General features: G+C 42.7%; 1 protein-coding gene across 7 annotated transcripts in view; it reads right to left on the bottom strand.

The window, feature by feature from the left end:
- The window catches only part of CCDC7 (coiled-coil domain containing 7), a 457188-nt gene that overhangs the window by 267213 nt on the left and 162160 nt on the right, over positions 1-27815 (bottom strand). For all 7 annotated transcript variants that reach the window (XR_008309433.1, XM_053259060.1, XM_053259062.1 and 4 more), the window contains 6 exons: positions 23580-24015; positions 20184-20250; positions 10707-10820; positions 8608-8727; positions 7156-7278; positions 5051-5170 (listed from right to left, as the gene is read on the bottom strand). Coding sequence is in view for 6 of the 7 variants with exons in the window: in XM_053259060.1 (XP_053115035.1) it covers positions 5051-5170; positions 7156-7278; positions 8608-8727; positions 10707-10820; positions 20184-20250; positions 23580-24015 (980 nt within the window). In the remaining variant the exon portion in view is untranslated. The remainder of the gene's footprint in view (positions 1-5050; positions 5171-7155; positions 7279-8607; positions 8728-10706; positions 10821-20183; positions 20251-23579; positions 24016-27815) is intronic.

The following is a 27815-nucleotide window of genomic DNA, read 5'->3' as shown; positions in this document are numbered from 1 at the left end:
AATGACAGAAAGGTCAGATTTCTAGATACGCTGAATGACTGTGCACTAGAACAATTGGTCTTGGAACAATCCTTAGAGAAGGTGACCTTGGACTTAATCCTGAGTGGCACCCAGGACCTGGCACGTGATGTCAGTGTCATCGACCCTTTAGAGAACAGTGACCACAGTGCCATCAAATTCAGCATACATGCGGGAAGATAATAACCAAGGAAGTCTAACACAGACATTTTGAATTTCAGAAGAGGAAACTTCTCCAAAATAAGGAGTATAGCGAAAAGAAAGCTGAAAGGAAAGATCAGGAGTCAGTTCACTCCAGAATGCATGGAGTTTACTCAAAACCACAATACTAGAAGCCCAGTTAGATTGTATACCCAAAAAGGAGGAAAGGTACCATTAAGTCCAGGAGGATACCAGCATGGATAACAGGTACCGTCAAGGAAGCCATAAAAGGGAAGAAGACTTCTTTCTGAAATTGGAAGGCCTGTTCAAATGAAGATAAAAGAAAGGAACACAAACTCTGGCAAAAGACGTGCAAGGTGACAATAAGGGAGGCAAAAAGAGAGTTTGAGGAACATTTAGCTAAAAGCATCAAGAGCAATAACAAAAACTTCTTTAAATACATCAGAAGCAGGAAACCTGCCAGGGAGGCAGCTGGACCATTATACAATGAGGGAGTGAAAGGGATTATTATGGAGGTTGCAGAGAAGCTCAATGAGTTCTTTGCATCCATCTTCACAACAGAGGATACTGAGCATATACCTGTTCCTGAACCAGACTTATCAGGGATGGAGGCTAAAGAACTGAGTCAGAGAGAAGTGACAAGAGATGATGTTCTAAACTGTCTGGAAAAATGGAAAACTAGCAAATTGCCAGGGCCGGATGGCATCCATCTAAGAGTCCTCAAAGAACTCAAATGTGAAATTGCCGACCTCCTTGCTAAAATATATAACTTATTCCTGCAATCAGGTTCTGTACTGGAGGACTGGAAAGTAGCAATTTTCAAAAAGGGATCCAGCGGTGATCCGGGAAATTACAGGCTGGTTAGCTTAACGTCTGTTCCAGGCAAATTGATGGAAAGCATCCTCAAGGATAAAATTGTAAAGCACATACAACAACAGGCCCTGTTGAGAGGGAGAGAACCAGCATGGCTTCTGTAAAGGGAAATCTTGCCTCACAAACCTTTTGGAGTTTTTTGAGAATGTCAACAAGCAGAGGCATATCTAGGGAAAATAGCATCTAGGGCAAGCACTGAAATTGCACCCCTGTCCAAACATCTGACACCCATCTTTCAGATAACTTTACCATATCATCAGCTCAAAAATACAAGTTCAGACACTTTCAAGAGAAACAGGTTGTAAACAACACACACACATGCATACACACACACATACAAACACGCATGTGGCACATATGTGCCAGTCGCCTTCCCAAGGAAACACAGCACATCCATATGCTGGGAATGCCTCCATAGAGGTAAGCAGTGAAAGCTCTCTTCTGCAAATGCTCTGCCACCTCAGCACAACTCACTACAGGTTGCTGCCTCTAAGAAATTCAGGGATGCATTTTTAGTGACCAAACAGCTTTTGCCTTAAAGGGAAATGGTTGCAATGGGAAATTCTAGGGGCCCCAAACAATCTGAAATTATCCAGCAGCTTACAATAGTCTTAGATCCAGCAGCCTGGTCAGGAAGAAGGTGGAAGTTGCAACTAGCCACAGAACAGCAAAACAGTGTGATATTCAGTTTGTTTGTAAGCACCATACAAGTTAAAGGCAGGCACTTTCCAAGTTTGAAATCTCACAAACCTTATAATAAGATTGGTTGACAAAATGCAGATAAAGATAGAGCTCTGTATAGAGAATTAAACAGCATGTGAGTGAATATTTCTATTTTATTCCTTGCCTCTCCTCCCCACCCTTCAGTTTTGCCAGCTTACAAGGTATTAAACCAGCATTGTCTTTTTAAGGGATGTTTTGTCCACTTACTTTTGTGCCATTTATATCTGTTTTTTAAATGCTCGGATCCCTTTCCAACAACTCTGCATTCATTCTGACTCCCTAGATCAGGGAAAAACCTAGACTTGGGTCTTGCAGAGGCCATTTGAGCATGTGCGGTGGCCATTTTTGTTTTCAGCAGCCTTTTTTTTAAATTAAAAAAAAATGACCACTGCACATGCTCAAATGGTCCCTGCGAGGTCCTATGCCTTGCCAGGCCTTGCAGAGGCTTTCTGAGCATGTGCAGCAACCTCGAAAATGGCCACCACATTGATCTTTGTAGGCCCAAACAGGCCTAAAAATTAGCCTGAGACAGGCTGCGGCAGTGATCTAAGAGGCCGGAGTGGGGAGGGGAAACCTTTGTAGACCCCCTCCCCTGAGGCCCTTAGGAAGCCCCCACAAAGGGGCTCCAGGTAAAAAAAATATTTTTTAAAAAATCCGCAAATTGGAGAGGGGATGGGGGGCAGCATGGCACTGGCACACACACCCCCAGTGGCACCTAGGGCATGTGCCCTGGCTCCCCCCCCCCCAGTTTCACCTATGTCAATAAGTGTGTGGATCAAGGTGATCCAGCTGACATAGTATACCTGGACTTCCAAAAAACATTTGACAAAGTTCCTTATCAAAGACTCCTGATAAACTTAGCAGTCTTGGGATAAGGGGACAAGTACATGTGTGGATTGCTAACTGGTTGAAGGACAAGAAAAAAGAGGGTAGGTATAAATGGAGAGATTTCACAATGGAGGAACGTAAGAAGTGGGGTCCCCCAGGGATCTGTACTGGGACCGGTGCTTTTAAATTTATTCATAAAAGATATAGAAGTAGGGGTAAGCAGCGAAGTGGTCAAATTGGCTGATGATACCAAACTCTTTTGGGTAGTGAAATCCAAAACGGATTGTGAGGAGCTCCAAAAGGATCTCTCCAAACTGGGTGAGTGGGCAACAAAGTGGCAAATGCGGTTCAATGTTGGCAAGTGTAAAGTGATGCACATTGGGACGAAAAACTCCAACCAAGTATACAATGATGGGATCTGAGCTGTCGGTGACTGACCAGGAGAGGGATCTTAGGGTCTTGGTGGACAGCTCGTTGAATGTGTTGACTCAATGTGCAGCAGCTGTGAAAAATGTGTCAATTTCCATGCTAGGGATCATTGGGAACGAGATTGAAAATAAAACTGCTAATATTATAATGCCCTTATACAAAACTATGGTGCGGCCACACCTGGAGTACTGCATACATTTCTGGTTACCACATCTAAAAAAGGACATTGTAGAACTGGAAAAGTTGCAGAAGAAGGCAACCAAGATGATCAGGGACCTAGAGCACCTTTCCTATGAGGCAAGGCTACAACACCTGGAGCTATTTAGTTTAGAAAAAGGACGACTGTGAGGAGACATGATAGAGGTCTATAAAATCATGCATGGTATGGAGAATGTGGACAGATAGAAATTCTTCTCCCTTTCACATAATTCTAGAACCAGAAGTCATCCCATGAAATTGATTGCCAGGAAATTTAGGACCAGCAAATGACGTACTTTTTCACATAACACATAATCAACTTGTGGAATTTTCTTAGAAGAAGGAGAGGATGGTGTGCATAGAGATAACCCAGAATCAGTAATGTGGAAGGAAAGAGTCAATATTTTGGAGTTATAAGAGGACAAAGGCTGTGGGACTCAATCAAAAAGTCAAAGTGAATGATTGTCAAGAGATGTATTGTTTGGTCTGACAGAAGGCCTTGTTTTGAAAAACCATGGCTAATTTGGTGGTACATATGCTGGTAACTTCCAGGCTCAACTACTGTAATGCACTCTACATGGGGCTTACATTGTATATAGTCTAGAAACTACAATTGGTACAGAATGCTGCAGCCAGATTTGTCTCTGGGATAACCCGAATTGACTATATAACATCAATTTTAAAAGAACTGCACTGGCTGCTAATATTTTTCTGAGAGAAATACAAAGTGCTGGTTTGGTGGCAACTCAGAACCAGGCCTTCTCTATGACTATCCCAGGCTTTAGAATATTCTCCCTGTCAAAATAAGAGCATCTCCATCTCTGATTGCTTTAAAGACACACCTGTTTTCTCAGGCTTTTAATTGAAATTAATTTTAAACTGTGTTTATCCTGTGAAATTGCTTTAATGGTTTTATATTTGTTGTGTTTTAAATTGTTTACTCTGCCTAGAGATATATATATCAGGCAGAATATAAATATGATAAATAAATTCCACTTGTCCTGGGGGAGGAAGTCAAAGCACTGACTTAGCTTTTCCCATATGAAATACAGACAGCGCAACATACATGCTTCATAGTTCACAATTTGAAGCTGGGGAGTGGTGGAATAGAATTTTCTGTCTATAGAGTCCAGTTTGCAGCCTTCCTGGTCAGTTGGGGCAGCAAATGGTTTTAGCGTGTTGCAACTGGGCTGCCACAACAGAGTTTTGAACAGTAAAAAAGAGCAGTCATGTGTCTGGCAGCAACATGTCTTTTCCATCAAAATGGTTGCCAGAAATGACCTCGGAAGTCATTTCCAGGGGACAGGAGGTAGAAGGGAAGGAGGAAGGTTTGAAGCATGAGTTCTTAGTTACTTCAAGGAGTGACAGGACCATAGGGAGTGCTACTGCTGCATGGGAATCAGTTTCACTAAAAAGAAAAATTGGGTCTTTAACAGAATGCAGAGACTGTTGTATTTTGAGATTGAGTGACATGGCAATACGAGTAAGTTGTTCTGTGCATAATCGGAGACCTGCAATAGCAGGTTTAGAGTCCTCAACTAGCTCCAATGATTAAAAAAAAACAAAAAACCTGAGGCAGAATTGGACTTGAAAGATGATGAAATGTCCAGCTTTGAGTGTGAGGGAGAAAAGACCTCAGATTTGGCATCAGAGTCCCTATGGGTGGGGGGTGGGGGGAAGAGACTGAAGAGAGTTAGGTTCCAGTTGTTGGACAGTAGTGGCCAGCGATGCAAAAGCAGCAGATGTGAGAAGATGCAGAGGGACAGGTGAGTCAGCATAATGCTGGAACTAGCTTTATTCATATTGAGATTGTACTTACCACTCACACTTCCTGGTTCAGCAGCTGCAAGAGCCTGGGCTTCTTGCAGGTTCTCCAGATTTGAGTCTAGATTTGCAAGCAAAGCTTTTCTTTTTTCTGAGAGCTCGTTTATTTCCTTCTCTACAAAGTGAGAAATATTTTTAAAGCATTTAGAAGCAAGATATACAAATATGTATAGTTTAATCCAGACTTAGGATAGTTGAATCCACAACAACAAAAGGGATCTTCCCTGCCTTCTCTTCCCACAATGCAGGCCCCTCAGCTCCAAAAGGTCATTCCTGAGGTTGAGAGACCTTCAGGAATGGCACAAGATATGGTGCTTGGGGCTTCAGGGGGTGGGACAATCCCCAGAAACTAGGTGCAAGCACCTTCCACAAGTGAAGAATTGTGTGCAGAAAGTGCTTGCGCTTAATTTCCAGGTATTCCTCTCCATCTCCTGCACACACACACACCCATTCCATATACCACACAGTTCCTGGCGTCCTCTGTCCCTCAGGACTCAGGAGCAGCTGTTAAGGAGATCCAGTAGGGGTGAGGAGGTAAAGATCCCTTCTGTTTGCACCATTGTGCGAGCACAAATCTGAGTCTAACCCATTACCTTTAAATCCTGAATCACACAAAATACTAATACAAGTGGCCTTCATTATCCACGGGGATTCCGTTCAGCAGATAACGAGACTTTGAGGCAATGGGAACTGGATGGATTAGATACCTGGAGGCTAAAAATGTTTAAAAACGTAAGAAATAAAATGCCATACCGTGCCATGCGGGTCTCCAACTATCCAGCAATGCTCTCTAAATCCTCCAACTCTGGCAGTTTTCACCAAAAGAAATCACAGGAATTTTTTAAAAAACAAGAGCCACAAAATGGCTCCTTTCATCAAAATGGTTGCCAGAAATGACCTTGGAGGTCATTTCCAGCCACCTAGGAATTCTAACCTTTTGTGGCTCCCTACAAATATCCCTTCTTCCTTACTTAAGGCCAAGCTAGGAAATTTCTGCATTTCAGCTACTGTAAAGTCCATATTAACTGAATAAAGATTTGACACTAGAAACATTTTTACCTGTTTAGTTTTTTTTGTTTTCATTTTTACAGTATCACAGCAGCTGTGGGGAGAGGCCCAATCAATAGATCAATCAATTGGAACCATAACACTCAGGGAAGGGGTATTTAACTTAACTCATGGGATATTAAGTGATATTTAAGGAGTGTTCACCCCAAGAGGAATGCCTTCATTGGTGCCTATGGGAAGCTCCCTCATAGGACTAGTAGCAGCTTCAGAATATTTTTCTTGGGATCGTAGTTGGGATCGCAGTGAACAGAAGGGATAAATATATTTCCTCCACAAACTGCAGTCCTGATAATGATTGCCTCCTCTACCCCTGAAGCTGCTATTTTACTGGTTTTATTTAAAAAAAAAAGATGGAAGCAATAATGACACCAAGCATCACGTATGTTTGACTTCAAAACTGCACGTTCAGGTGGCCCAAATTATCTGCGGGGGTTCCCACAAATAACAAAACCACAGATAATGAGAACTTGAGGCAACAAGAATTGTGGGGTTAAGTTTTTAAAGGCTTTAAAAGGGCTTAAAAGGAAAGAACTCAGATAAATAAAAGTTCCATACTGTGCTCTGCAGGTCTCCAGCTGTCCAACAATGCCCCCGAAAACCTACAGTGTTTTTTTTTTTTTAAACAAAAAGTTCCACAAAATGGCTGTTTAGTAAAATGGTGGCCAAAAATGACCTCAGAGTTCATTTTTGGCCACCCAGAAACTGTGGATAGGTAAATTTCCAATATTTTTCAAACTGCATATAATGAGGTTGGGTCTCCATTGCCCAACTGTGGATACGCAAAACTGCAGGTGCCGAGACCGCGGATAATGAGGGCCACCTGTACTGAAATAATAACAATCTTTAAGGAAATATTAAATCTTATAGCTCTCTTGTATTATTGGAAGTGTGCAGCTCATGGGTTCATGTATTTTTTTTTGTTCTTCATCTTTTGTAACAGGGCTGACTGCTGTGTAGGAACTCTTGTCAGTTTGCTGATATGATCTGTGCTTTGTGGACCTACAACAGCTTAAATTATTTGATCTCCTTTACCATGCTTATCTTTTTCTTTCAAGCTAGCTTCAAGAACTTTTGCACTTTGCAGATCCTGCTGATTTGTCTCTAGATTTGCAGCCAATAGTTCTCTTTGTTGTAGTAACTCCTTTACTTTGTTCTCTGTAGAAAGAGGAACATTTTTGTGCACACAGCTCTCAAATCATAAAGGTGTTACTTGCAACATTAAACATACATGGAAGAAAACAATCTAAAATCAGAATTTGTCTTTGTATTAATGAATAACCACTTCAAACATAATTATAAAGCAAGCCTCAAAGGGGTACATCATTACAAACTCGATGATGTTTGTAATTTGCAGTCTGAATCTTCTGATTGATGTATTACTGTGAAATACAGTATATTACACAGTGCGTTACATTATATTATACAGACAAATCATTTAGATTATACAGTGGAATGTTTAGCTTGTTGTGCAATGAAGGCTGGTAATCTTTGTAGCTCTAAGGCCCACACTACTGATTTTAAACTGGTCTGTGAGTCACACAGCAAACAACATTCAAACAGTGGCTGTATTCGCACATAACGTGGAATCGCGGGTCTACTCCCCACCCCGCTCTTCTGTCCAAATTCAGACATAATGGAGAGCAGGCTCTTTGCAGCCAGGGAGGCTGCAGAGAAGAGCGACAACTGGCTTTCAAGGACAGCTCGCACAGCCAATCACAGCCAGAGAGAGGTAGGAGCTTCCTCCCTCAACCCCAGTTACAGGGAATGCAGGCTGCAGTTCTGCATTCACAAGTAAGGCAGGCACGTTCAACTTCAGGTTGGGGTGGCAGAACTCACTACAACCCAAGGGAACAAACTGGAGTTTGGAGAGTGAAACTTCGGGTCGCTCTTCGTGTGGAATCACAGTTTGGATGAGGTGTCCTGCATTCGGATGTACAAGTTTGGTAACCTCTGACCCCTTCAAACCTGGTTTCACATTGTGGATGCGGCCACTTTGTCATGGGCTTTTGTATGCTTCACTCTCTGTATACTTCTCACTAACAATTCACCCTGTTTCTCATATGCAAAAAATCCAGAGTGAGTTGCTTAGGGAAGCACTTGATTGCCTCTAAAATAGGCTTCAGTACTTGCTGGGCCAGTCCACCTATTAGTTTCTAGATTGTAAATCCATGGGCAGGGACTGTTTTATTTTGTATAGTAGTTTTAGGTATAATAATAATAGTAACAACAGTCCTTCCATGATATCCCTCTGCAGAACCTCAGATTGACAATTTCTTAGAAATGTAGTCCAAGCAGACACAGCCCTGGAGTGTCTGGAGTAGAACAAAAGCAGTTTGGGATCAAATTTTATTTTATTTATTTATCATATTTATATACTGCCTAGGAAGTGTACATGATTTAAAAATACAACACATGTAAAAACAGAATAAATACAAATAGGTGTTACATGTAAACAATTTTGCATAAAGGTCCAATAGTAAATACCATTCATTTCTGATGGCTTGGTAGCTGCTATTGCCTGGGCTTCTTCCAAATTTTTCATATTTAATTCCAGTCTTGCAAGCAATTGACTTCTATTTTTGGACAATGTGTTAATTTCCTTGCCTAAAAAAACCAAGAATTTAAAGTCATTACAGTACTTGGGAGGGAAATTATGTTATCTATTGAATCACATTCACTATGAAATGTGAAATCTAATTACCATATGCATTCCTAGTCTACATTTAACAAAATGAAAGCATTTGGTCTTCACAGGTGGACAATAGAGGTTCAAATATGTTACACTTGTAAAATTTATTATTATTTATTACAGTTTTATACTGACTCTAGATGGTTTACAAGAAAAAAACAATTTAAAACCATTAAAATAATTAAAAGCAACCAAATGTCTGCCTAAAAGAACGTGTTTTGATGGCCACCTTAAAGGCTGCCAGAGATGTTAGGCCTTATATTTCTTCAGGAAGCACATTCCAAAGCCCAGTATTGGCTATAGAGAAGGCATGACCATGAATCACCACCAGACTAGCAACTGGAGGTGGACCTCTTTGCATAACCTTAATAAGCGATGGGGATTATGCAGAAGAAGGTGTCCACAGGAAGGAGAATCAAAATACAATTTCATAATCTTAGACACAGTCTATACAAAATGCCCTCTATGTGTTTTAAACTACTTCCCATAACAGTAGTGTGCATTAAGGGTGTGCACAGACCAGTTCATGGTAGAAATGGTCCAACGTGAACTGGGTCGTTTCAAAGTTTGAATGCGAACCACTTCGAGCTAGTTTGATGGTTCAACCGGCCCAGCAGGTCAGCCCAACTGAACCAGTTTGCAGAGCAGCACTTTAGTCCAAATTCAGTCTGAACCACTGCGAACAATCCATACACACCCCTAGTGTACAAGCAAAGAGATGTCTGTGTGCACAGGCTCACCATGTGAAACACCATATCAGTATAAATACATTTGCAGAAGTTCACAGGGAGATGGGAAGAAAATCATAACAATGGGAAGAAAACCATAACATAATATGAACAGTTCTCCTCATGGAGGCTATTGCCTTAGAGAACAAACTCCACATGGCAGATGCTTCATGTGCACCAACCTTGGTTTGTCAACCTGAAAACCTTTAGTAATGTACATCAATTACTCACATGGAGAAATCATAACTGAATGCAAACTTATATCATAGTATTACTGAATGTTTCCCTTACTGTTAAAAATTGACCTTTTTCCCACCTTGTCTAGACATACATACATACATACATACATACATACAGCTTCCTCCCATGCATTAAGATTAATAGGAGACAGCCAATTATAGGTGTCCCTGAGGTGTTGTGAGTGGCAACTAGACAGAGGGCCTTTTCTGCTTTGGTATCTGCCCCTTAACAGCTTATTGAGCAGGATGCTACCCTAGTTGTGTTTATAACACAGACTAAGACCCCTGCTACCTTGGCCAAGAGGCACCTTTTAACACGGTGATTCTCTTTATTTAGCAGGGGGAGAGTAACTGGCCCTATCCACCCCCAGCACAGTACCTCCAGTGACTGTTGCTGGTGTCTATCTTATGTTTCTTTTTAGATTGTGAGCCCTTTGGGGAAAGGGATCCATCTTATTGATTTGGTATTTCTCTGTGTAAACCGCCCTGAAATATTTTTGGAAGGGTGGTATAGAAATTGAATAAATAAATAATAAATAATAAGAAGAAGAACATAAGAACAGCCCTGCTGGATCAGGCACAAGTCCTCTCTAGTCCAGCATCCTGTTTCACACAGTGGCCCACCAGATGCCGCTGGAAGCCCACAGGCCCTCTCTCCTGCTGTTAATCCCCTGCAACTGGTATTTTTAGGAATGCTTTTATAATCCTATGATATTTTACAGGAACTGATTATTTTATATCTGTCACTATTTTATCTTGTTTTTTTTTTCTGGTTCTATTACTTTATTTAATTACCTTGTATATATCATTTTTTATCGTAAGCCACATCATGAACAAGTAATTGGTATTACCAATATTTTAAAAGTACATTTCATAACACATTTTCAATTATGCTTTTTATTCCAAGCATCCAATTTTGATACCCACCAACATCTTGTAGAGTAGGTCTAGCACCTTCTGCTTCTTGAAGACCCTTTAAGTTTGATTCCAGATTTTCAAGCAAAACCCTTCCCTTCTCTGCCATCTTCTTCACTTCTTTTTCTATAAAGACAGATTCTTTTAAAGTTTCATCTAGCCACAAGAAGGAAGATACTTTTTTTTTTTAAGCACATGTGGAAGAACAGCTATCCCACCACGCTACCATGGGTGAAAGATCCCACCACTGACACCACGTGTGGAGGAACAACCCTCTATTCCTAACCTTTTAACCACTATCACCAAGTGTACTTTTGATATGGCTGGATCCACTACAACAGGCCTTCAAGAAAAGCCCTCAGTAGTGTGGAAACGCTTACAGGCGTGAGGTGGAGACAATCAACAAGCTTCTAGATTTTCTTTTAACAAGAAAATGTACTTTTAGAAAAACTGTTTCAATTAAAACATTACTTTTGCAGCACCCCCCCCCCCAAAAAAAAACCACAAATTCAAAACAGTTATTAACAGAGCAGGTTATGGGGGAGGGGGGCTGAGCTGGAAAAATACATCTACTACCTGACTGTATACTGGTCCCTACTCAAAGTTCTCTGTGCTTGCTGGTCAGCTTCTAGCTTGCTAGGTGGTTCTGATTACAGCACAGGTCTGGGGCTCAATCCAGCCTGGCTCTTCTTTTTCTTCTTAGTGATTTCAGTTGGGTTTCTCCCTCCAGCAGACTGACTTCCAGGACTTTGTTTTCTTCAGCCTTCAGCTCTGACTCTCTTCAGCAGACTTGACTTCTCTGGCTTCCAAAACTCTCTGTCTCTCAGGACTCTTTTGACTTCACTGACTTCCAAGACTCTCTGACTTCCCTCTCTAAATACTCCCAATATATACAGTTTCTCTGGCCCAACAAATTTTTAACCATCCAATTAGAACAAACAAAAATTCCCTCCATTTCTTGAAATCTATTTTCCCTCCAAAAATCAACTGTCAAAAATGCTAAACCAAAAGTGAAACTACAGAAAACCAAAAATGAAATTTTGACCCTGTCACCCTTCTCCATGCACAGGATTTGCAATCACATAAATCCTGTTTACAATAATACAGAGGTTTTTTATGAATATAACACAGTTCATTTATCAGGGCCTATTTACAAGAAGAAGTTTAGGAATATTAATACACTATACAATACAGAAACTCAAGAGGTTTAGGCCTCATTCTTTCACAGCACACCATGCTGGAATTACATTATACTTTATTTTTTAACATTCATTAATAGAGCAATTAGTATGTCCTATCACAAGCATTTCTTTGCTCCGTTTATATCTTTGATTTGTTCTGATTTACTAGGCATAAGAAATAGGTTAGCTATCATTCCTACTTTAGGTGAATAAAGCAGAAGCACTGCTGATGTTGTATGAATACATGAGATGACTGTAGTAAGTACATAGGTTAAAAAATATTTCTGAGCCAGAGTAATGCACCCTCAAAGAGTGTGTGGGGGGGGGAGGGGAGGCTGGTAGGTGAGAGGGGTGGCAAGAGGCTCCTTTAAAAAGTCATTCTTGGCGTTACCACCGGCACCTACAAGCCACCAGGAGCAGAAGCACCCAACCCGGCATCCTGTGTAGCAGCTGCCCCAGTTATGGTACTCACCTGGGCTCTGCACATGCACATCAGCACATCAGCGGTCAGCAACATGTTGACCACACAAATGGCCTCCATGCATGCTTAGAGGCCAGGTGAGTGTCATAGCCAGAGCAGCTGGCACACAGGATGCTGGGTGGAGCGCTGCTGCTCCTGGCAATTTGCAGGTGCTGGTGGTAATGCTGGTAATCACTTTTTGAAAGTATCTCTCACCACCAGCAGCCCCAGCACTGCCCTCACTGGCCGCCTCTGGAGAGGTATTCACTGTTATCCACACTGATTGGAGCATAACTAGTTAACTTAACTGGATGGAGGATGCAGCATTCTAGAAATATAATGAATGTAATAGTGCTTTCTCAAAGGATGAGTACAAATGGGCTCCCAAATCCGACGTGTAGTACATGATGAAAGAGGACAGTTGTGTCCAAGTTCCTGCGTTACAAATGTGTAGATATTTGTAAAGAGGTATGGATATGCCTCTTTCAAAAGCTGCTGAAGCTGCTAACACATAAATAGAATGAGCTTTGACCACCACCTCGTGAAGGAACCAGTCATTTAGCAAGTTCATAACAAAGTTTGATTGTTGATGTGATCCAATGAGTGAAGTATTGGAACAAATCTGCATTTTCAACTACTGGAATAACAGAGAATTTTTTTTAAAAAAATGTTTATTTATATACTGCCTGATATGTGTATCTCTAGGCGGAGTACACAATTTAAAACAACAAATATAAAACACAGTAAAAACAATTAGACAGAATAAAAAGTTAAAACAAATTCATAGGAAAAACCTTTTTAAAACAGTTAAACAGTTAATTAAACAGTTGAAAATTAATTTCAGTTAAAAGCTAGTGAAAACAGGTACTTCTTGAGGGTCTTTTTCACTAGGAAGTTGTCCTATGTAAATAGAAAGAAATTGCCATCTATATTATTAATTCTCCAAGACGGGCCATGCATGGTGACGTGGCAGAAAGGAGGCAATTGGCTGACAGAGGGGGAGGGGATTGGCTGACAGAGGGGGAGAGAGTTCCGGAGCAGCAGGGAGTTTTGCAAGGCGGCTGGAAAGCAGTTTGACAGTTGGCTCGGGAGCACCATGAAGCAGCAGGGTGCTCAGAGGCTGGGGGTGGCTTCGGGAGCTGGACAGTTGTCTCTGGGGGCTGTGAGTGGCAGACAGTTGGCTGAGATGTGCCGTGAAGCAGCAGAGAGCAGGAAGCTCGGAGGCTGTCAGGCGAGCAGGCGACAGTCCCTGGCAGTGGCAGGGGGAAGCAAGGAATGCGAGACAGAGATAAAAAGATGGAGAACAGAGAGAGAGAGAGAGAGAGAGAGAGAGAGAGAGAGAGAGAGAGTTAGTTGTGGGGGGGGAAGTGCGAGCGAGCGTGTTGTGGGGGGGAGAGCAAGCAAAAGAGTTAGGAACATAGGAAATTGCCATATACTGAGTCAGAACATTGGTCTAGCTAGCTCAGTATTGTCTACACAGACTGGCAGTGGCTTCTCCAAGGTTTCAGGGAGGAATCTCTCTCAGCCCTATCTTGGAGTAGCCAGGGAGGGAACTTGAAACCTTCTGTTCTTCCCAGAGCAGCTTCATCCCCTGAGGGGAGAGAGCAAGCGAGAGAGTTGTTGGGGGGCCAGAATGTTGTGGTGGGTAGTGAGAGTTGTGGGGGTGGCGAGAGCAAGCGAGAGAGTTGTGTGGGGCAGCAATAGCAAGCGAGACAGTTGGGGGGGATGCCACAGGCTCAGTGCATGACCACACAGATGAGAAGAGAGCTGGTCTTGTAGTAGCAAGCATGACTTGTCCCCTTAGCTAAGCAGGATCCGCCCTGATTGCATTTGAATGGGAGACCACATGTGAGCACTGTAAGATCTTCCCCTCAAGGGATGGAACCGCTCTGGGAAGAGCATAAGGTTTCAAGTTCCCTCCCTGGCTTCTCCATGTTAGGGCTGAGAGATACTCCTGCCTACAGCCTTGGAGAAGCCGCCGCCAGTCTGTGAAGACAATACTGAGCTAGATAGTTTATGGCAGCTTCAGTTTATGGCAGCTTCTGATGTTCCTCTGTGCAGGGTCAGCTAGTTATAATAAAATTAGTGCAATACCCTCTCTGCTTCTTTAGAGTAGAAAGAATATAGGCAAAGGCATTTCATGCTGAAAAAATCATAGGTACAATATTAGCATCTAGATGTAGCACCACCTTGTCCTTTAATACATGGAACATCTTTTTGTGGACTAGCTAGTTGAGGTTTGTAAGGAGGCAGGAGAATTCTAGAAGCTGAGTGCAACAAAGGGCATCAGTAATCTACTAACCAGTTATTAATCCAAGGTGAGGACCAAGAGCAAGAAGGTGAATGCCTATAACATGATGAGCTAGATAGGGATTGAGAATAGTGCATGTGGTTGGGCAAGTATCTTCTATATATATAATTCTCCTGGGTGTGCCAGGGAAAAATGCGTCCCGGCAGCCCAGCTGATTGGCAGGGCTGCGGGGGCGCCTGATTGGTCCTGGCGCACCCAGGAGAATTGGCTGGCCGGGCGGCCGCAGTGGCACTCGGGGCCTGGCCGCAGCGGCACTCTCGGCCCGGTACACTCTCAACTAGAGATGCAGATGTTCTGCGCCCTGGCCCACTAGTTGATACTAATGCTCATAGTCCCACTCCTCTCAGTACTGAGGTCACAGTTTTTAAAAAGTGTCACCTCAGTCCACCCCAGCATCCACATGGGACATGTTACCATAGCTTCAGTGAAGAGCATCTTCCCAATAAGGTTGCAAATGTCAGTAAAATGGGTGAGGAGATGTAGGTAGAATGGAGACCTCGTCAGAATCTAAAGATATATGCCAGAGACTGGGTTTGATGTAAGTTGTTGGAATTACTCAGGAGCTTTTAAGGGTAGAATTAACTCATGGATTCAGGAGAAAATGGGCAATGCAGGAGCTGGTTGCACTTCTGCCATCATGTTCTTTTAATTTTTATTCTTCAAATATGGCTTTGGTTGTAGAGTGGGTTTCTTCTTTTTTGAAAGTACTGACCCTAAGGTCAGAACTGGAGCACTCAGGCCCTATGCCACTTTAATGGGTACAGAAGGTTATGCTGCTGTATAAACAGGTTGCTTACCTGTAACAAATGATCTGGTAGTGGTTCCATGACATTCATAAGAAGTGGGTGAATTACAAGCTACCCAGTTGGTGGTGGGTGCTGCAAGCTACTGCAGTACTCGCTTATGGATCGCCCGTCCAAATTCTGCAGCAGCCGCTGTACACAGGTCCAAGGTGTAATGTCTGATGAAGGAATGATGAGATGCCCAGGTGGCAGCTGTGCAAATGTCCCTGAACTGTACACCCGCCAGATGTGCCGCTGAAGTGGCATACGCTCTAATGGAATGAGCACATATTAAGGCTGGTGGAGTGACCTGTTGTTCGTCACACACCATCTTAATGAGCTACACCAACCAATAGGAGAGCTTCTGTTGAGTTGGTGACTGTCCCTTGTGTCTACCCTTCTCACATTCAAACAGATGTTTTGTCTTCCGGATGTGATGGGTTGCCTTGAGATAGTAGAGCAAGGCTCTGCGGACATCCAGCGAATGCATCATTTGGTCAAGTGGCGACGATGGATTGCGGAAGAAGGTAGGTAGTACAATATCCCCGTTCAAATGGAAGTCTGAAACAATCTTCAGTCTGAAGTATGGGCCTAAGCACATGACAACCTGGTCAGGATAGAACTTAGTGTAGGGCTCATCAATGCGGAGTGCCCTGAGCTCATTAACTCGCTTCGCTGTGGTTACTGCCATACTGCCACTAGGAAAAGTGTTTTGAGAGTGGTCAGCTTCAAGGACAAAGCAGCCATTGGTTTGAAAGGCGCTTCTGTCAATGCCACGAGTACTAGAGACAGGCTTCATTTCTCCGCAGGTGGCCTCAGAGGCAGATAAATGAAGGTTATTAATACCCTTTTGGAAGTCCTTACATCTCAGGTGGGTGAAAATTGTCTTGCCATCCCACCCGCTGTGGCGTGCCAATATTGCTGCCATATGCACCTTTATGGACACATTAGCTAGGCCGTCCCTCTTTAGGGTGGTCAGGTACAGAAGTACAGCTTTCAAGGTTGCTTCCTTAGGTTCAAATCCCCGGGAGGCAGCATGTGCGCAGAACCTGCGCCACTTAGCTCTGTAGTTGCTTTTTTGGTGAGGCCAAAGTGCTGATGGCTTACAGCGTCTTCTTCCCAACAAGAGTTCTTAAACAAGGGGACTGATTTATTCTAGTTTGTTTAGTAAATCAAAGACAATGCTGACAAGACAATGCTGCAGAGTAATTTAAGAATACGCAGAGGAGTTGAGGAAAAAGCAACAAGGCTTGTATTTATTTGCAGAAAGAAAAACAACAAAAGAATAATCTCCTGTCCAGGAGAAAAACAGTGCTCATTCTTTACAGCTCAAAGGCTGAAACAGTTGTGAGAATGCAAATACAGGACTGAAATGAAAAGTCAAAATTTTCAGACTTGGATTCAAACTCCACAATTGTTACAGTCTGATGCGGGTGTCCAGCAGCTCCTCTTATGTGATGGCCCTGGATCAATTTCAGTTGGTGACCCAAGGACGTGGACAAGTTGCTTGGAATGGTGCAGCCTACCACCTGCCCTATTGATACTTGCTCAACATGGCTTATACTATCTGGTAGGGAGGCTGCTGTGGAGGGCCTGGTAGAGATTATAAATGCTTCTCTGCAGGAGGGCAAGATGCCTCCTTGTCTTAAGGAGGCAATCATTAGACTGCTTCTGAAGAAGCCTGCCTTGGATCCCTCAGAGTTAAGCAACTACAGGGCTGTCACCAACCTTCTGTGGCTGGGCAAGGTGGTGTCCTCCCAGCTCCGGACGGTCTTGGAGGAAACTGATTATCTAGACCCATTTTAAACTGGTTTTTGGGCGGGCTATGGGGAGGAGACTGCCTTGGTCAGCCTGAAGAATGATTTCCAATTGGGAATTGACAGAGGCAGTGTGTCTGTTGGTCCTTTTGGATCTCTTGGCAGATTTCAATAATATTGACCATAGTATCCTTCTGGAATGTTTGAGGGGATTGGGGGTGGGAGGCACTGCTTTGCAGTGGTTTTGCTCTTTCCTCACCAGCAGATTCCAGATGGTGTCATTTGGAGACTGTTGTTCTTCAAAATCTGAACTTTCGTATGGTGTCCCTCAGGGCTCCATATTGTCTCCAATGTTGTTTAACATTTACATGAAAACGCTGGGAGAGATCATCAGCAGATTTGGTGCAGGGTGTTATCAATATGCTGATGAGACCCAAATCTATTTCTCCATGTCAACATCATCAGGAGAAGGCATAACCTCCCTAAATACCTGCCTGGAGGCAGTAATGGGCTGTATGAGAGATAACAAACTGAGACTGAATCCAGATAAGATGGAGGTACTTATTGTGCGGGGTCGAAACTCAGGAGACGATTTTGATTTGCCAGATCTGGATGGGGTCACACTCCCCCGGAAGGAACAGGTTCACAGTCTGGGGGTGCTTCTGGATTCGAACCTCTCCCTGGTGTCCCAGGTTGAGGCAATGGCCAGAGGTGCTTTTTATCAGCTTCAGCTGAAACTCCAGCTGTGTTCGTTTCTTGAGATGAACAACCTCAAAACAGTGGTAAATACGCTGATAACCTCCAGGCTGGATTACTGCAATGTGCTTTATGTGGGGCTGCCTTTGTACATAGTCCGGAAACTGCAGTTGATCCAGAACGTGGCGGCCAGGTTGGTTTCTGGATCATCTAGCAGAGACCATACTACTGTGTTGAAAGAACTACACTGGCTGCTGATATGTTTCTGGGCAAAACACAAGGTACTGGTTATTACCTATAAAGCCCTAAACAGCTTAGGCTCTGGGTATTTAAGAGAACGTCTTCTTCACCATGAGCCCACCTCCCACCTTTTGAGATCATCTGGAGAGGTTTGTCTGTGGTTGCCTCCAACTTGTGGTGGCTACTCGGGAACGAGTACTTGGGAACATTTATTAACCCAGGCTTTTAATTAGATTCATGGTTTTAATTTTTAATGTTGGTTTTAAATGATTTTAATGTTAATGATTTTAATGTTTCAATTATTTTGTTTTAATGTTTTAGATTATTTTAATTGTAAACCTCCCAGAGAAACAAGTTTTGGGAGGTATAAAAATATGTATGTATGTATGTATGTATAAATAATTAGCTAGACTCCTCCCCTAGGCCAAACCATACAAATACACATAGTCATAAATATTGTATAGAGAAGGGCACTGACAATGTACACAATGGAAATTTTTTCATCAGCTTCTACCCTGTCCATCTCTTTGAGGCACAAGCAAAAAACACTCTTCATGTCCGTTGGAGGTGGGACGTTTTCCACCACACATAGTACATGTTTTAAAAGTTATTTTCCTGGGTATAAGCCAGGAGTGGTAAGAAAAAACATAGTCCTTCCTCCCCCACAATCCTTTTAATGGGAAGAGGTGTGAAGGAAAGCAACATGCAAAACATAATGATAAAAACACACAGAGAGTAGATTGATTTTTTTAAAAAAATCATGTTATACTGCAAAAGGAAGGAAGATATATATAGAGAGATCATCTACCTGCATGAAGGCTCTGACAAAACACTACAGTGGTCATACTGTGCACATACTGTGTGGACTTAGAAAGATGCTTAGAGGAGGGGTTCCTGCCAAAAACCTGTCATGAGCTAAAGCTCCAGAAGGTTCCCAGTGAGGCTTCTCACAGGCACAGAAGCCCATCAGTGTGAATAGCACAGAGAAAGCACCATCAGTGTGAATAGCATGAAGAAGAAATTATGATCACTGTCAATAAATGAGTGTTAACCTCTCATTTAGAAACAGCGATACAGTATTTTTCATAACTGAGATACTTCCACAATTTGTATAATCATTTTACATGATTAAGGCAGTTGGCTGACATCTAGAATAAATTACTCATGAGTAATGACAAGCATATCTCATTATTTTCAGTGTGAATACTTACGAGTAATTTAGTGTGGATGTTAGCCAATGAGCCCTTTCTCATGATACATGAGAAATCTCTTGTGAGCAGACTGGCTGGTTGTGGGGAAGGCTGCAAAAGCCTGCTTTCCCCACAGATGACCCCCAGGACTGCCTGGGCATGCAGATTGCGCACCCGGATGGTCCTCCACTGCCATAGGCAGAGGCTGTGATATCCAAGATATATCCAACAATGTACTACACCAGTATGCAGTGAATTGTGGGGTTCTCCCCACAATGGAGCTCCCTCCTCATGCCTTTAACCTTAGCTAACCAGCAGGCCCCCTAGGCAGGTTTGCCACTGAGGCGCCACAGGGAGCCACGGAGCTCCCAGCAGTTCTCATGGGCAGCCAAGCCCAGGCTTAGCTGCCCTAGTCACTCACTATTTTATGGCAAGAGCAAAAAAGATTCAGCGTATACCTGAAATATTGGTTGTTAAATTATAGTGTATTTTTCTGTTGCTCTCATCGCAACTACTGCAGAATCTCAAATAAAAAAAATAGCAGTGAAAGCTTTCTGCTTGCTCTGTGGAGTTATATGTCAATACTTTCCATAGACTATTTTCTCTTAACTTCAGGGCACTCAGTGGGAGGGAACATTTCCTAGAGTCAGACTGCCCTGTTACACTGGGTGAGAACAGTAATCTGAAGATAATTATATGGCATAAATAAGTTAAGCAGTTATAACTCATTAAAATTATAAAAATATATTTTAGACATTATTGCACCAAAGTATTTTTTAATGAAGTCACTCATTTCCTTGCCTCCATTGTTTTTTTCATGTTAGCGGCAAGCCTTATCAAATATTATTTTTTTAGCTAAAATTAAAAATTACCTTGGAATCCTATTGCATCAAGTTTTGGAAGACCTTCTACAGATGGGGCTTTCTCTAAAGTTAAAGACTATTGAGAAATAAGAAAAAATAGTAAAGAGAAAATATCTAACATACGCTTTCCTGATATATTTCTAATACATTGATTTGATTGGAAGAAAAAATATTGACTATTTTTTCTGAGTCTACTGCCTGTTGATGACGTTTAGATTTTCCTTTTCTTATTACTCTTCGATCTTTAATCAACATGCCACTGAAATATTTTCCATAAAAAGTGTTAATGACCAAAGTCTTAGGTTTCTGAAAACACTTATCTCAGAAGAATAATAGGAAGAACAAGTTGTTTACCTGTAACTTATGCAGCAGAAATATAGGAAGATGCTGAAAGGCATAATCTCATACTGCATGGGAGATGTCAATGATAAACCCCTCCTGTATTCTACCAAAGGCAACCACAGGACTCTGTACTTGCCAGGAGTCGACATCGACTCGATGGCACACTTTACCTTTTATGATCTGGAGGTGATCCATTGTCAGTCATAAGAAATGGGTTACTGAGCCTGCGCAGGGACCTTCTGGGTGGATTAATTAGCTCCTCTCTGGTACACACACCCCACCATAGACATGCTCAATCGGCATGTCTTTATTGGCAATCGGGCGCCATTTTGATTCAGTTTCTTGCAGACTGCTTGCTGCTCAGATGATCCTCAACTGTCCAAACCTGGTAAGTCTCTCTCTCTCTCTACAGTGCAGCAGTGGGGAGGTTTGGGTGGGTCTCATTACTGACAACGGATCATCTCCAAATCATAAGTTACAGGTAAGCAACCTGTGTATCTGGAAGTGATCCTTGGGTGATTAACCAGCTTCCCCGTATTGGTAGATGGTGTAGCCATTCCACCCACAATTCAGGTACTCTCTTCAGTAACTCTCTCCCAAATTTTGCCTCTTCAACCAGACACATATCTACGGCATATTGCTTTACAAAAGGCAAATGCATAGTCCAAGTTACTGCCGCACAAAAGTCCTTGAAACACACTCCAGACAAATGGCAGTATTGGACGGACGCTTCGGGAAGGTGCCCTATGATCAAATATTATGCCCTGCCAGAATGGTGAAGTGGAGACTATGGAACATCTGATGCTGAAATGTAGATTTTATACTGAATTAAGGAGAAAGCTTCTCTCCCCTCTTATAATTCATTACAATTCTAATTGCCCTTCTGATGGGGACAACGTCCTTTTTCTGCTTACTGCTAAGTCAGAGGACGTTTACAGGAGGGTAGCAAAAAAAATTTTCATAGCAAGCAAGATTAGGTTTAGAGTGATTGAGGCACGAGATGCTGGGCTGTGCATTTCAGATTAACCAGTTTCATTTGAATGAAATTAGTCATGTATACAGTATTTGAAGGTATTAATGTTTTATGTATTTTATTGTTGTTGTTTCTTTTTCTTGTATTTATGCTGGCCTTGGACCGAAATAAACAAATACATACATACACTTCAGACAAATGTGCAGCAGAAGTAGCACACACTCTGGTAGAGTGTGCCTTCACCACTCTCGGAGGATGTTGTTTCTGTAATTTTTATGCTAAGAAAATTAGCTCCACCAACCAATGAGATAAGCTCTGCCTTGAAAAAGAACTTGGATTATAAAATCTTCACTTCAAGCCTCCCAGATGACCAGAGCCTCTTTTGGGTTCTGCAACTCGCACACACTGCAGCTGTGTTCTCCATTGCTGAAATTAGGAAACTGGGGCCCCCATATATACCATAATACATTGCCAAAGGTGTGGAGAGGCAGCCTTCAGTACTGCAGCAGCTTTTCTCTCACTGGCCCTGCAAGACACAGGACTCCATGGTTAACACGACCGCCAGCTGCCTGGGAACAGTTTATAGCTGCATAGCAGCACATGCAACAAGAAAAGAAGGCAGTATGGGCTCCATTTCTCCCCTACCTAACTTTTAACCTGGATAGCAAATCTGGACTACCCAGGTTTGGAGCTGCTAGACTGGGAGGCCTCCTGGTTCCCCAAATGACCATGGATTCTTGGGTTAACCCTGTCCTACCCAGGGATCTGTGGCTGTGAGAAGAGGCTGAATGTCTACATAAATGAAGTTCAGAAAACATTACAAGTAGTTTGGACTACAATAACAGAAACTAAGTGAATGTAATAGTACAAAATAAAAAGTCATGCTGTTTTACTATGAACTAAGGACTCTTTAGCAACAAATCACAGAAGAAAAGAAACCTGGAAGACTTGGTCAGACACAGGAGGATTATAATCCATCAAAGTAATGCTGTTGCAACCATGACAAAAATAGTGTTAGGGTGTCTTAAGTTTAATATTTGAAAATGAATTAGAAACTTGAAGACAATGCCTAATGAACCACCCAAATAGCAAATATTGTGATATGCACAAATACTATTGATTAGAATTTCCAACATTCTTTTCTTTTTCAAAACCAGCTCTGTGTGTGTTGTGGGTTGGTGATTTCAATCAAGATTACAGGGCAAGTTGAGGGAGATTTAATGTTTTGCCCTTGCACTGATTCCCTTACTTTTATGCCCCTTCCCAAGCTTGTATTAGCCAGAGGTAAAAAACATATAGGCACAGGATTTGTGAGAGTCTTCAACAAAGGGACTATTGTGATAGTGAACACCAGCATCAAAGGAGACCCCAGTATGAAACTGCAAGAGAATTTATCAGGAAGCTTGGTTTTGTCTGTTTAGGAGTAACTTGCTTTGTTTGTTGAATTTCTATATCGCCTAATATAGAAATCTCTATATTAGCAATGAAACATTCTAATTGACTTGAGTAACAATTTCTTCTCTCAATACAGGTGTTAATTAACTTAAAAAGGCTAGAAAAACTGTTGATAACAGTTCCTGCTGTTGTCATTATGCTTCTCTACCACAGTAACAACTTCCAGAAAGGTAGCTGCATTAGTCTGTTGCAGCAAAAACAATGAAGTCTTGTGGCACCTCAAAGACTAACACATTTATTGAAGCATGCACTTCTATGGACTAAATCCTACTTGGGAAGCACAGTGATCACTTGGCGGTAGTCCATGAAAGATTACACTTCAGTATATTTTCATGTGATATAAAAGTTTTCCTGTGGTTTCTAATCCATCACAAATGTTTCACAGGTATAAGTTATTACTTTTGTTGCAGCCATCAAGTGATAAACATGATTGTATAAACTCACCTTTAGTACACAAGCATTCTGAAATGCTAACAGTTGTTACATGCTGCACGCTAATTAAAATAATGCTTTATATTTTAACATTTGGTGTAAATATTAACTTTCATTGCTGATCACTTTACAGCTATCTTTTTACTAACATAAGCACAATCCAGAACCAAATACATAAAATTATTCAGTAGATAATACCATACCCTGTCCTCTGTTGCATAGGGAATAGGGATTCTCTCCTTTGCCATAGTAACAGTTGCTTGTGCCTCTTCTGGAGTGAAAGCTGTTGGTATCCTTTCCATGATCTTAGTGAGCTCAGGTACAGGTGTAATTCCACTGACAACTGTTTTAGACTCTTCTATAATTTTTTTAGGTTCAGCTGAAAGCAAAGTAAGTGAATCTCTTTCTTCTGAAAGAAGTGGTGAAGCTCTCTCTTTGGTGATGGGCATACCCTCGTCTATTTGAGGAGAAATGGGAATTTCTGTTTCCCTTATTTGTGAATCTGGTGAAGGTATTTTCCTAGAAGATTTTTCTAAAGTCACAGGCAATATTTGTTCCTTAGCTTTTGTGGAATCTGACAAATAAGGCATTTCTTCAACTGGAGGTAATGGTGAGAGTTCTGGAACAGCTTTCCCTGCCCTTTAAGATTTAAAAACAGCTATTATTCACACACGCACCAGACACACTTATTTGCTGTGGGTTTCCCCCCAGAATTAAACATGATCAGTTGAATGTTAAGCCTTTTCCATCAACTACAAAACTGTATATTATTAAAGAAGCAGAAGCGCTGATAGCACACTTAATTTTAGCAGACTTACAGAAAATGAATGTACTGAACTTTATTTTACTCACAAAAATTATTTTTTTACAAATATAGCATTTATTCAGGGAATGTTTGGACGTATACATCTTGTGTTGTTAAAAAGAAAATAGAGAAACAATAACATCCATTGTGTAGTCTTATTGTATAGAAAAATGTCAAACTAGTCAGTGAAGATAAGAAGAGTCATGCTGGATCAAGCCCAAGGCCTATCTAGCCCAGCACCCTGGTTCTCACAGTGGCCCACCTCTGAAAAGCCCACAAGCAGGAGATGATGGCATGTCCTCTCTCCTCTTATTGTTCCCCTGAAACAGGCATCCTGCCTCTGAACTTGCAGATAGCCTATAGTCATTCAGACTAGTAGCCATTAGGGATGTGCCCAAACCCAGTGCAGTTCGAGCACTTTACGAAAAAGGAGAGCAGGTGCTTACCAACTTTCTGCCGCCCCTCAAGCTTCCTGCTGGGACGGCACATGTCCCCAAAAGCGCTGCACACTGTCAGAATGCATATGGCATCCGCACATGCTCGGGTGACATATGTGTGATCAGTATGGTGTTGCTGACCATGCAAATATTGCCCGCGCAGATGCCATTTGCATGCTGATGGCACGCTGGGGTTTGGAGGATGTGTGCTGCTGCAGCAGGAATATGGGAAGGGCAGTAGAGATCAGGTACTTCTTTTTTTCTTAAAGACTCCTTCTGAATTTCCCTAAGTGCTCAAACTGTGCTTTGCACCATGGTTCAGGCACATCCCTAGTAACCATTGATAGACCTGATCTCCATGAATTGTGTAAGCCCCTTTTAAAGTCATCCAAGCTGATTCACTACTAGTTGTAAAAGGCCAGAACTTAGGAAGTGGTTTTGATCTGCTTGTTCTAGATGGGATTACACTCCCCCTGAATGATCAGGGGCATAGCTTGGGAGTACTTCTGGACCCAAACCTCTTGGATATTGGAGGTTGAGGCAGTGGCCAGGAGTGCTTTATCAGATTAGTCTTAGATGAAACTGATTATTTGGATCCCTTCCAGTATAGCTTCCAATTAGGGTTTTGAATGGACCTATCATGAGACAGATGGAGGAGTATAACCCTATTGATTCTCCTGAAAACGTTCCTCAGCAGTTTTCAGTACAATTGTCTATGGCACCCTTCTGGATTGTCTCTCTGAGTTGGGACTAAGAAGCAGTTTTACAGTGGCTGCAGTCCTACCTGGAGGATCATACCCAGAAGGTGATACTGTGGGACTTCTGTTCCACTCCTTGGACTATGAGGTGCCACAAGGTTCTTTCTGTCCTTCATGCTATTTAATCTCTGCATGAAATTGCTGGGGGAGGTTTGGGCTGCTGTGTCATCAGTGCACTCCGGCTCTCATTTAAGTCATCTGATGCCAGGGAGGCAGTGGAAACTGAATTGGTCTTTGGAAGTGCTTCTGGTCTGGATAAGGCAAAGCTGTAGCTTAATCCAGGCAAGTTGAAGGTGCTCTGGGTTACCAGGTCCACCAGTCTAGGTAGTAATATACACCCAATTATGCACTCCCTCTGAAAGATGAAATTCACAACTTGGGTATGCTCCTTGTTCTGGCACTGTCCCTGCATATTGAGGTGGCATCAGTGACCAGTGGTGCCTTCAGTGACCAGCAATGTGGATCTCTGAAATCTTACATGATCTGGTGCCAGACTGAACTGAACTTCCCTCATGAACCTGGCCAGGCTTTAAGATTACCTTCGCAAGCCCTGCTGTCTGGCCTGCCATTATCTCAAACTCATATGGCAGTGATCACACAGGAGCTAACATGACAGGCAGTGATCCATCAGCAGGATCAGAGTTGGGTCAAGGCAAGTAGCCTTTTAAGTAGTTGCCCTGCAGGCTTGATGGGCAAGGCAGGGCAGACAGTGTGTGGGGAAGGAGACTGGGAAGTAATTCTTGCTCCTTTCTCCTCCCTGCAAAAGTTCTATTTGCTAAGAACATAAAGAATAGCCCTGCTGGATCAGGCCCAAGGCCTATCTAGTCCAGCATCCTGTCTCACACAATGGCTCAACAGATGTCGATGGGAAGCCCAAAGGCAGGAGCTCAGGGCATGCCCTCCCTGCTGCTGTTATTCCCCTGCAACTGGTACTCAGAGGCATCCAGCCTCTGAGGTTGGAGGTGGCCTATAGCCCTCAGACTAGTAGCCGTTGATAGTCCTCTCTTCCATGAAGTTATCCAAATCCCTCTTAAAGCCAACCAAGTTGTTGGCTGTCACCACATCTTGTAGCAGAAAATACCACGAGTTGATTATGTGTTGTGTGAAAAAGTACATCCTTTTGTTGTTCCTAAATTTCTTGGCGATCAATTTCATGGGATGACCCCGGTTCTAGAGTTATGCGAGAGGGAAAAAATTTTCTCTTTCAAATTTCTCCACACCATGCATGATTTTATGGACCTCAGTCATATCTCCCTGGAGTCGTCTTTTTTCTAAAGTAAAAGGCCCAGGTGCTATAGCCTTGCCTCATAAGGAAGGTGTTCTAGGCGGGGGGGGGGTTGCCCCAATATGCATCACTCTACACTTGCCAACATTGAAATTTGCCATTTTGTCACCCACTCTCCCAATTCAGAGAGATCCTTTTGGAGCTCCTCACAATCTGTTTTGGATTTCACTACCTTAATAGCTTGGTGTCATCTGCAAATTTGGCCACCTTGCTGCTTACCCCAACTCCTAGTTCATTTATGAATAAATTAAAAAGCACCGGTCCCAGTACAGATCCCTGGGGAACACCACATTTCACTGCCAGAAATGTGTCCATGAAGGCTGTGCAGCCGGTTTATAGCTCATTCACATAGCACCAAAACATAATTTCCAGTTGCATTTGAATCAGTTCAGCATGTATAGTCACCGGGGGGGGGGGGGGCAATGTGCGTGTACATTCAGAAGCCCAAGAAGAAAAGTGAAAAGCAAGAATTCTACAATTACTGCAAACTTAGAACATAGTTGTCCATGTGCTGTGACTAATTTATACACAACATTATGCAAGCTCTTTGTTCCTTGCATGCATCATGTGAACTGGTTTTACATCATTAGATAACATCTATTAAATTAAAGTGAAGCACCAAATCATTTATATGCTTAGGAATCTAAGCTTTAGATTCTTGTCAAATGTGGATTGAGTGGAACTCAACTATTATATTTATTCTCCTGGGAATATGCGTCCTGGCACCCAGCTGATTGGCTGGGCAGCAGAGGCGCCTGATTGGCTAGGGCACACCCAGGAGAATTGGACGCTGCAGCAGCTGCAGGCCCGGCCGCGGAGGCCAGAGGCAGTGGCGGGCCCGGCCCAGCCGTGGAAGCAGGCAAGCGGTGGCGGCGGGCCGGCGTGGCAGTGGGCTGGCCCGGCCGCGGAGGCAAGGCCCAGGAGGGGAGAAAGTGCAGGGGCAGAAGTGGCGGTGGGGAGGAGAGGCGGCTGGGCCTGGCATGGCTGGCCATGGTCAGGAAGTGGAGACTGGACTGGGGCAGAAGTGGGGGGAGAAGTAACCACCAGCCCCAAAGAGCGCACAGGTGCTCTGTGCGGGGTCAGCTAGTATATAAGAAATTCACAAGTGTACATAAAGAACGTATCTCTTGATCACTGTGCAAACTTCACAAAAA

Source organism: Hemicordylus capensis, chromosome 6 (assembly GCF_027244095.1).
Source record: "Hemicordylus capensis ecotype Gifberg chromosome 6, rHemCap1.1.pri, whole genome shotgun sequence".
Classification (NCBI taxonomy): domain Eukaryota; kingdom Metazoa; phylum Chordata; class Lepidosauria; order Squamata; family Cordylidae; genus Hemicordylus; species Hemicordylus capensis.
Note: the sequence above shows the minus strand (reverse complement) of the source record. Positions and strands in the feature narration are given on the sequence as shown.